The sequence below is a fragment of the Podarcis melisellensis genome (assembly GCF_964234715.1).
Source record: "Podarcis melisellensis genome assembly, chromosome: 13".
NCBI classification, from domain to species: Eukaryota; Metazoa; Chordata; class Lepidosauria; order Squamata; family Lacertidae; genus Podarcis; species Podarcis melisellensis.
Genome location: NC_138545.1, coordinates 24,780,575 through 24,791,998, shown reverse-complemented (window position 1 = coordinate 24,791,998; position 11,424 = coordinate 24,780,575). Strand labels below are relative to the sequence as shown.

General features: G+C 41.8%; 1 protein-coding gene across 1 annotated transcript; it reads left to right on the top strand.

Annotated features, from left to right (window-relative positions):
- Nucleotides 1-638: 638 nt before the first annotated feature.
- LOC309354785 (vomeronasal type-2 receptor 26-like) lies at nucleotides 639-9,100 on the top strand (the record flags this gene model as incomplete). The annotated part of the gene is made up of 6 exons (XM_081885056.1): nucleotides 639-841; nucleotides 1,672-1,963; nucleotides 3,651-4,490; nucleotides 5,984-6,211; nucleotides 7,303-7,429; nucleotides 8,199-9,100. The coding sequence occupies 6 exons, from the start codon at nucleotides 639-641 to the stop codon at nucleotides 9,098-9,100; spliced, it is 2,592 nt and encodes an 863-aa protein (XP_081741182.1).
- Between the last annotated feature and the right edge of the window lie 2,324 nt (nucleotides 9,101-11,424).

The window sequence follows — 11,424 nt, the reverse complement described above, 5'->3', positions numbered from 1 at the left end:
GTTTTCTTTATGTATTTTCTTACTCAGTTTCATAGTATGTCCAGGTGTTGATCTTGAACCCAGAAAGGAACAGCCCTGAGATAACACCTAACCCAGTGTTTCCCAACCTTGGGCCTCCAGCTGTTTTTGAACTACAATTCCCATCATCCCTGACCACTGGTCTTGCTAGCTAGGGATGATGGGAGTTGTAGGCCAAAAACATCTGGAGGCACAAGGTTGGGAAACACTGACCTAACCAACATGTTTTCTTCTGCTGTTCTGTTCTCTATGAGGAGAACATTTAAGGAGCTGATTTATAATTACCTTATAATTATGTCAAATTACAGTAATCCTTTCTGGCTGACGACAACATGGATTTTCATTGACTACACTCATTAAAAGTAATCAATATGAAAATACATATAAAACTTATGTCTGTGCTTTTCAGAGTTTGGGGGTGTGGATTGTGGACAGGAAGAGCTATTTCACAGGCCACATAGTATCACTATCGACTTGCAGCATCAAGAGAGTGTAGAAACAAATCTGTTCTGAACCAGCTTCTATTATATAATAATGAATTAGCTTGGAAGAGTGGGTTTGCTTTGGTAGAAAAGAATTCACCCTTATGTACAATGCTGTTATTGTTGCTGTGGCTACTGATGTTAACACTGGCGTTTCTTCCCCAAATTGAGAGCAAGTCACAACCAGCTACTTGCAGTGTGAACGATCCCATACAGATCCCGCATGAGTATTATGAGCAAGGTGACCTCATCATTGGCAGTATGTTTTCTCAGTTCTTCTCTTTCTTTAATACTATAACCTTTGATGAACACCCCAATGCCATGTTTGTTGGAGAATCTCTGTAAGTATCTTTTTCCATGAGATGTCCATAAGCAGGTCGTAATGAATTTTTTTTTTAATTTACAATTCCTAACGGTAATAATGGGTTGTATCCAATGCTAGTCCTTCTTGAAGCAGACCCACTGAAATCAATGAACCTAATTCATATTCCTTAATTTCAGTGGGACTAGCCCTGGATAGAGCTCAATGTATGCCATTATTCTTTGATGTTAATAGAAAATGTATTTGCACACCCTTGATCTACCCTACATTTTGCCTTTCCCTCTTCTGCTAGATCTCCAGTCCCCTGATCTGTCACTTGAATACCTCCCCATGCAAGATTGTGTGTCTGATTATTTCCGTATGATTTTGAAGCATTTAATGATGTGATAATGTACAGTAAGTGCCATTTCAGACATTATGGCCTTGAAGTGGCAGGGCAAGCAGACGGGACCCACACATTTAGTCCCCCAGGGGGCTGCAAATTATCTTGCTCCTACATGTGATGACAATGAACTTCTGCAGCAGGAAGCCTTTTGTATACACTGAGGTTCCATGGGTGATTCAGATCCCTAGAAGATCTGGGTTCTCAATCACATGGGATTTGCAAAGATACAACTGGCTGCCCACCACGGAAATTCACTAACATCATTTTCTTCAGTGGAACATTTGGGACAAGACAAAACAGACTGCCCTACAGGTTTCTTCCTTGCCATGCTTCCTGTTCAAGTCATTAATGCCTGCAGACTTCTCTATAAGAACAATGTGGACTTCTCTATAAGAACAATGTGGACAAGTAGTTCATGAGGTCTAGAAAAGTTATGGGTTATATAACCTGCACTCTTATTTCAGTGTAGTGACGAAATACTACCAGTATTTACAGGCCTTCGTGTATGCAGTTAAGGAGATCAACGAGAATCCCAGGATTTTACCAAATGCTACATTGGGATTCCACATCTATGACAGCTACTTCAACGAAAAGTTGACATATCAAACCACTCTGAACCTTCTTTTTAGCCAGAAAAGGACAGTCCCCAATTATAAGTGTGGCACAAAGAACAATCTGATAGCTGCCATTGGGGGACTCGATGCTGAAACCTCCTTTTACATGGCTACCATCTTAGGCATCTATAAGATCCCGCAGGTAGGATGTTTCTATGAGACATGTGGGTTTCAAACACCTGACATGCATCCCTTTCTTGTATTCTTAGAACTGGAACAAACATATTTGAGTATGTGAAGGAGAAAGGTAGAGAAGCTGTGAGTGCTTCTTTGTGGAGAAAAACCTGCTTTTAAAAAATAATATTAACAATCGCTCTTGTCCTCATGAATCAATCTCCTTTATTGGCATAAAAAAGTGCATCATATACATGGATCAGAGCACAGCACAGTTAACAAAACATAACAGGAGATACTTTCAGATAAAACTGTCCAGACATGTCCAGACATCATGAGAAACAAAGATGGCTCTAAAGACAAGTGTAATTTCATAGAGTCACTCAAAAATCTTGCTATATTCTCCACAACATCATCACTACAATTGTTTAGCAGATAAGACACCCTGGAAGAGTAGGTGCAATAAATTCCTTCCTTCAATAAGGGGGGCAAATATTTATCATATATTTTTGCATAAAATGGGAAATAAAATAAAACGTGTGTGATGGATTTAACCTGTTTTGTGCCACAAGGTCAGCATGAGTATGGGATTTTCAAAGATTGACCTTGCAAAACTGCAGACAGTAAGATGTTAAATCTTGTGAGGAAAAGAGCTCTGCATACCTGGGGATTGTAAAGCTGGTGTAAAAATGGAGTGACCTGGCAAAATGAGGGTGGAATTCCCAACCCCAGTGGGGAACAGGTTTTGTTGGCTGCACTGCAAAGGGTTTGGAATTCAATCTCTAGGATTCTGCATATGCAGTGACTCAAGCGATAGGCCACAGGTTCTGATTTTGCTCTCACTGCAAGCTAGGCATTTGGAGTGGTAGGATTCTGCCAGCATGTGGAAAGTTGAAAAAGACAGATAGGACATGAAATGTAGACGGAGCCAGAATTTTATAGTGGTGAGCCACGCTTTGGTTTCCAGCAGCCTTTGTCCAGTTTCCAGACACATGGCTGCATATGACACACAATTTGGCAGCACCTGGATTTTGCAGATAAATTTAGATTGGTTAACTTCACCAATGCATAATGGAATACCATACATGAGTTTTGGGACTACTTTGGCATTAAAGACCTTTAGTGCAGGTGGGACAAACTGATTCTCTCTGTTAAAGAAGAAACAGGTGATAGAGCTGGAGTATCCACTCTGTTAAGTGCAAGCTTACAATGGTATTTCCAGGAAGTATTATATTGGAAGTGGATGCCTAGTTATTTAAAGTTTTTAACCTGTTCTAATGGGTTTCTGCTGATCTCCCATCTATGAAGCTTCCAGGTTCTTGAGAACAAAAGTGCTTTAGATTTTGCGAAGTTCAGTTCCAGTCTGTTGGCTGTACAATATTCCTAGCAGCAGCACAGGAGCTGCTTCAAGCCAACACTTGTGGGAGACAAGGTGACTGTGCCATTGGCATATAATAAGATGGGAATGTGGATGGAACTGAGCTTCGGGCAATGGCCATCCATTATAAGAAACCTGCACATTCATATACTTTGTCTCCTGCAATAGAATTTGTTTTCCTCTATTTTTTGGCATAATAAATTCTAGTCTTTACCACTACATACATAATCATGTCTTGAAATTTTAAAGGCAAATCTCTTGCATGAGTACTTTTGACTGCATATCTTGTACTGTAAATCTCTGTTCAATGTTTGACAAACTCTTTGCTCTTGCATAGGTCTCTTATTATTTATTTGGTCCTTCTCTGAGTTCTAAGACCCAGTTCCCTTTCATGTACCGCGTGGTCCCCAATGAAGAGTATCAGTACATTGGAATTGTTCAATTACTTCTGCATTTTGAGTGGACATGGGTTGGGATCATAACAGAGGATAATGATAAAGGAGCAAATTTTGTGGGAAGCTTGATGCCAAGACTTTCACAAAGCGGCATCTGTGCGGCATTCACTGACAAGATGCCTGCTCTGTCAGACTTCTCTGAAATATTTGAAGGGTACATGAAGGCAGAGAGCATGCTTCATCTTTTCAAGAACAACACAGTCAAAGCACTTGTTGTATTTGCAGAAACTCATTCTACAATGATTTTGAAATATTTTCTAGTACAAGCAGGAGATATGGCAGATGCTCAAGGAAGAATGTGGATTCTGACAGCCCAATGGGACTTCCCAGCAGTGCAGTTTCAAAGGAATTGGGATATACAAGTCTTCCAGGGAGCCTTGTCTTTTGCAGTCCACTCAACTGAGGTACAGGAATTCAAAAATTTCCTTCTGACCATAAATCCCCACTCAGCCAATGGAGACAAGTTCATCCAAGAATTCTGGGCACAAGCTTTTGACTGTGTATTTTTAGATTCCCCTATGGATGGAGAGAACGATGGGACCTGCACGGGGAAAGAGAAGCTGGAGAGTCTTTCTGGACCATTTTTTGAAATGAGCATGACTCCCCAAAGCTACAGTATATACAATGCTGTTTACATCATAGCACATGCTTTAAACACCATGTACTCATTGAAGTCCAAGCCCAGAATGGTCACAACACTTCCAAACCTTCAACCATGGCAGGTACTAGCTCTTTAACCAAAACATCTTGACGGACGTGAATAGAAAATCCATATCATACCCTCATGTTTAAAGATTGTGATAACTGACTATCTGCTATCCAGTAACGAGCATTTCTACTTCTACCTTGTCAGCTTTTTACACTGCTAACTATAGGAGTCCATCTTTTCCCCATCTTGTCAGACATTAGGGATATTTACACCATGTATGATAGGACTCTTTCTTCATTTTCACATGACCAATCTTATCCTGCTTCTGGAAATAAAATGGATTCTCACATTTCTTTTATCACGTTGCAACTTCCTGCTCCCCTCACTTGGATCTGGTGCAGATATAATGTTTGAGCCCCCAAAAGCATCATTTGCAAGTTAGGAACCAGCATTTGGAACCTTTGGTCCCCATTTCCCCTCTCTGCATCCTTCTGCATCCCACATAACATTCACTTCCCTTCTTTATCTCAGTCATAATTAACTACTGTGTCTACATGTTTCACACTAACCAGGAGCTCCTTCCTGCTCAACTATTCAAGCGATTACACCAGAGCCAGTACTAACAACAAAACTGATCACCAACCATAACAAGACACAAACAAGATAGAGGGAGCACAATAATTTAAATCCCCACCATTCATTATGGAATGTAGAGGAGAGGAGAATCACATTTACTAGCAGCCACTGTAAGCAGATGCAGCTTGCATGGCTGCCTCATCTTGCTTTCTCAAAGAGAATGAAGAGAGCAATGAAGAAAAGTAACCCATATTCATTGTCAGCTGCAGAAGCTGAAGCATCTAACATTTTAAAAGGAAAAATGCCCTGTACCTCCAGTGCCTGCCCTACCATTAGACAAGGAATGGGGGACTATAGCTTTCTAGATTATGCTACATAAGCATGGCTTTTCTGTCCCACCCCCTCACTGCTAGCTTCCTTAGGAAGAGAACACTACCCCATGACCCATCAACTTCCAGTCTAGTCTAGTGGAATGGGGAGTATGTCATTGTGTCCTTTGCTTCATGCAGGAAAATGTATTGTACTGGAGCTGTGCATTGACCAGAGCTTATAATACTCAAAAGATTTATGTTGATGTATTGAGTCTCCTGTTTCAGGAACAGTTGGTTTCTGGGTCTAATCAAAGAGCTGGTTTTGACTTGAAAAGTTTTCTATGGTCTGGCAGGGCCATAGAAATTATGGAGAATCAGGATGCCCTATTTAGTCCTGCCCCCTCTGTCACATGACCATGACCATCACTGTCACACTTAATGCATGAAGTGGGTAGCTTCTGAAACATGAACCCTAAACAAATAGGACTGTAATTCAGGCAGGGGATGAAAGAACTCAGGTTCTAGATCCCAGAGGTGGTAGAACCAGCAAGCACTTCCTTGCTCTCTCACACACATTTCTAATCTATTACTAAAAAAAGACTAGAGTGAAATTTGTAAAATGATATACTGCTCTACCTCCTATAATTTTGTAAAGGTGTTTTTGCCTCTTCAACTGTAGATTCATCCTTTCCTGAAGAGAATCTCATTTAACAACAGTGCTGGGGACCAGTTGTCTTTGGATGGGAAAGCTGAATTAGAAAGCGGATTTGATATTATAAATTGGGTTACTTTCCCTAACAAATCCTTTTCAAGGGTGAAAGTGGGAAGGATGGATCCATGGGCTTTTTCAGGCCGAGAGTTCATGATTAATGAGGAGATCATCACATGGCACAGCAAGTTTATGCAGGTATGCTCTGGTTAATGGTTATTAGTGGTTGAATGTTGTGATATCAGTTGTAGATGGACCATTTTTACCAAAATAAAGGGACACGGGTGGCACTGTGGTCTAAACCATTGAGCCTCTTGGGTTTGCCAATCAGAAGGTTGGCGGTTTGAATCCATGCAATGGTGGTGAGCTCCCATTGCTCTATCACAGCTTCTGCCAACCTAGCAGTTCAAAAGCATAACAGTGCACGTATATAAATAGGTACCACTGCAATGGGAACATAAACGGCATTCCCATGCACTCTGGCACCAATCACGTGTCCCTTGGGGCCAGAAGCAGTTTAGCCATGCTCACCAAATGACCTGGAAAGCTGTCTGCAGACAAATGCCGGCTCCCTCAGCCTGAAAAGTGAGATGGGTGCCACACCCCATAGTTGCCTTTGACTGGACTTAACTGCCCAGGGGTCCTTTACCTTTACCTTGCCATAATAAGGTACCGTAAATCTCCTTAGAAAGTACAAAGCTGCCAATACTGTGACCCTGTCACAAGAGCTTTTGTTAATATATTCTAAAGGAGCATTTTGGACAATGATCTACCCCTTAGAAACATGGAAATCTGTCATACTGAGTCAAGCCCCTAGGTCATCTAACTCATGGTTGTCTACATGATTGACTGGGGATTCAGAAAGAAGCCTTTTCTCAGCGTTGCCTGGAGATGCCAAGGACTGAAGTTTGGGCCTTTTGCATGCAAATCATGTGCTACAACTTTTCTACTCCAGCAAAATTATACAGTAGAGTAAACGGAATAAGCCAGTGATATAGTGATCTTTCCTCTCCTTAACCACTCATGTACATCAATGAAGTTAATAATGATAATAATAATAATAATAATAATAATAATAATAATAATAATATCATCTGCATATTGTATTTTGATTGCCTTTAAAAAGACATGGGTGGAATTAATACCAGGGCTGTGAAGGCCTGTGAAATCATTTCCTAGAAAAAAAATAGCAGTGTTCTCTCCCAGGTCTGTGATGCCATTCAGTTAAATTTGAATCATTCATTGAGAGCAGCGTGCATTAAGCTTTTCTTCCTTGTCTTTATGAATAGATGTCACCCTCTTCAGTGTGCAATGATAAATGCAGCCCAGGGTCTATTAGGAAAAAGAAAGATGGTGAACCATTCTGTTGCTACGACTGTGATGCATGTCCAGAAGAAATGATTTCTGTTGCCATGGGTAGGTGACCTCGCACATGATCATCTTAAAACATTAACACATGAGTAGGCATGGTTCAGACTACATCATCCCTTCCAAAGAAATCTAACTTATTTCAGAGATTCTTTGCAAGAAAACCAAGAGGAATTAGCATTTATTTCTTGTGCTTTAAGGATAGCAAAGCAGGATCTACAGTTCCATCTTAGGGCCATATACTAGGATGGATTATTTGTCCCTTTACTAGCTGGTATTATTCATTCTGGTAAGTGGTGGCTCCCACACAGAAGTAATTCAAGGGGACTTATTTCTGAGCAGGCATGCTGAGAATTGCAATCATAAGGAGAGATTTCTGATATCACCTTCTACCTGATATTTTCAGCAGGTGATACCAAGGAATGAAGTTACGTCCTTCTGCATGAAGAATAATGCTCGACCAATGAACACATCCATTTTGAAGCTAATCACCAAACCTTAGCCTAGATATAACAATCCCTTTCAGCATTAAGCATCTCAAATTATGTATAGATCCTAAAACAAGAAATTGCTTATTAGCTGTTGAAACAACAGGAGTTTATATTGAACCATTGTGCCTGATAGCTCCCTGCAGGCTTCTGTTCTTCCAATGTTTACATGCTACACACAGCAATCCTAAAACCACCTACTGATAAATATACTCTATTGAATTTAATGGGACTTACTTCTGAGTAGAAATATATATGAAGGCACTATATGTTTTTGTCCCTCACTTGTTTGGAATATGGAGTTATCATCATTTTCTTTCATTTTTCAGACAGCGACAAGTGCATCAGATGCCCAGCAGATCAGTATCCAAATAAACACCAAGATGGATGCCTTCCCAAGATTTTAAACTTTCTGTCTTATGAGGAAGCTTTGAGCATCATTTTAGTTTTCTTGGCACTTTCATTTTCTGTGATCACAGCTTTGGTACTCGGGATATTCATTAAATACAAAGGCACCCCCATCGTCAAAGCCAACAATCGAAGTCTCACCTACTCTCTGCTGGTCGCTCTCCTGCTCTGCTTCCTCTGTTCATTGCTGTTCATTGGGAGACCTCAGATAGCAACCTGCCTTCTACGACAAACAACCTTTGGCATCATCTTCTCTGTGGCTGTTTCTTCTGTGTTGGCAAAAACGACCACTGTGGTTTTGGCATTCATGGCTACAAGGCCAGGGTCCAGAGTAAGGAACTGGGTGGGGAAAAAACTGGCAACTTTAATTGTTCTCTCCTGTTCTCTCATGCAAGGAGCTATTTGTACTGTATGGCTCTGTACTGCTCCTCCTTTCCCAGATTTGGACATGGACTCCTTGTCTAAAGAAATCGTAGCTGAATGTAATGAAGGGTCTGCCTCTATGTTTTACTGTGTTCTGGGATACATGGGATTCCTGGCTCTTGTCAGCTTCATTGTGGCTTTCTTTGCTAGGACATTGCCCAGCACTTTTAATGAGGCCAAGTTCATCACTTTCAGCATGTTGGTGTTTTGCAGTGTGTGGGTCTCTTTTGTTCCAACTTACCTGAGCACAAAGGGAAAATACATGGTGGTGGTTGAGATCTTCTCCATCTTGGCCTCAAGTGTTGGATTGTTGGGATGTATCTTCTTCCCCAAATGTTATATCATTGCTCTAAGGCCTGAGTTGAACAGCAAGGAGCACTTAACAAGGAGAAGTAACTAAATCATTTGAGGGTCACATGTTCCTTCATAGGCTAAAATTTTGTGGAGTCATGGGATTCCTTTCACAAACACTAGAAACAGGTCAGCAATACAAAGGGCTTCAGGAATTGGCTTAAATTGCTGCTGTTATACGCCTACTCTTATGGCGTAAGGCAGATTAGGAGCCATCATAGGCTTTGCAGTTGGTGGCACCAATCCTTTCTCCTTCTGTCTTTTGAAAAATCCTGATCTGCAGGAACACCTACTGATCTCTGCTGGCTAGTAAAAGGCAGTCTTGATTGGAATTACAAAGCGAGCTTTTAAACCAGAGCTAAACAGGGGATTCGGGAGCATTAGTATCCCAATTCCCAATATATTTCCAGCACCAGATACTCCCTCTCATACTAGACACTCCAGTATTTCCAGAACAAACCAGTGTCCTTTCCCCATGTATATCCAGTAAGATTCTGGAAAGTGTCTTGGTTTGTTCAACCTCATTGATCAACAACCTAAACCTGCAGTCCCAATCCCACTTACCTGAGACAAATATCCATGGAATTTAATTGAAGTTACTTCTGAGTAGTCATAATTTGGTTTGTACTGAGAGCTATTTCTACCATGCTGGAAGTCTTAAAATGAAACTTCAAATATCCCTTGATAATAGAAGTTAGGCTGGCCTCAACTAGAACCAGGGCTTTCTCGGCCATGGCTCCAATCTGGTGGAACGCTCTGTCACAAGAGACTATGGCCCTGCGGGACCTGACTGTTGGTTTCTGCTTTCTTCTCTGTGCAGCGAAGTGCTTGTCACGAGACAGGTCTTTACATTCCACAGAGTCTGTACTGTTGGGTTTCCCACGGGAATAGGAGACTGGATGTGACGTACACTGGTTTCCTGTTTTTCACTGTGCTTTGCAGTTTCAGTTTGAGATTCTCTCCGTGCTTTAGAGGAGAGATGACGCTTTCTCTGCTCCGGCAGAGGGAAGATGTTTTTCTGTAACTTACCAGCTTTGAACTGTAAATAAAGTAGTATAGAGCATGTTGGCTCATACTTCTCATCATTCCGCTGTGCACTGGACACTGCTTATCTCCAACATTTGGTTATGGGCCCAGAAAAACGCAGTGTTTTGAGAATGGACTTCAGAAGTCGGGCTCCTGGCAAAGGAGCAAAGGAGCAAGGAGACAAAGTGCCGGCAAAGCATCGGAACAGCGGCAGAGAGACGGAACGCACGGTATCTGCTCTGCGCGTCAAAATGATTGATGAAGGTATGTGCTACTGCTCCGGGAAGCCTGCCAGCTTCTAATTAATGGCTTTATGGCTGGACTTTGAACTTTTAATAGCCGGTTTTTGCCGTGGCACAGGCAAAAGGCTAAAAGGGGAACAATTTCCTATGCTGGGGAAATCGAAAGTAACTTTTTCAAATGCAGTTTGAAGCAGCTGCAGATAAGCAAAGCAAATAAACAGAAGAGCGGCACAGGCTCATAGGCAGAGGCTGTTTTGATTTGCTTTTGGATTGAAGCAGCTGTACACAAACGCAGCATGTATAAAGCAGTCTGATTTAAAGCAGCATAGATGATGCAGGAGGCAAGTGGGGAATTTGATACCACTCATCAGCCAAATGCTCAACTCACAGTAGCTTGTGATACTGCCATGATTCAGAATGAAGCAGATCGGCGGGGTGCTGGCTGCATGGGAAATGGGGAGACTTCACAGACGTCATCCCATAGTGCAGTGGAACCACCAGATGGCGCCAAAGCTTTGAAGGCAGTGAAATGCTACTCGTGTGGACGTCTAGGCCATATGAAGAGGGAATGCAAATATCCCAGGGCCAAGACAGAGCAGCGCAGCGGAAGCTCATCGCGTGGAAAAGGCCAGAGCAAAGGCAAAGGTCCGGTGTCCAGGACAACGCAGCACAAGGCAATGGTCTCACGCTTCGCTCCAAAGGTTGCAGAGGTTGCAGAGGTCCAGAAGACGTCTAGATCTTTCTTCGTTGTTGATTCAGCTGCAACACATCACATGTGCAACGATAAGAGACTGTTCGTGTCTTTTACACCGCAGGAAGGTGCGATTCACCAGGCGGATGACCACACAATCCCCAGTAAAGGCTACGGAACTGTTGTTCTTCACAGTTTGGACTTATCGATACAGGATGTTCTTTATGTGCCGGATGCGAAACATAATCTGCTCAGCGTTGGACAGCTGATTGAGAAGAAAATTGACGTTTCCTTTAAGAACAATAGATGCATCATCACCAAGAAAAATGATTATCAATTGTATGCTGAATTTGTTGGTCGTTTGTTTGTTTTGTATTATGATGATGTTGTGCAGGATGACACTTGTTGCATTGC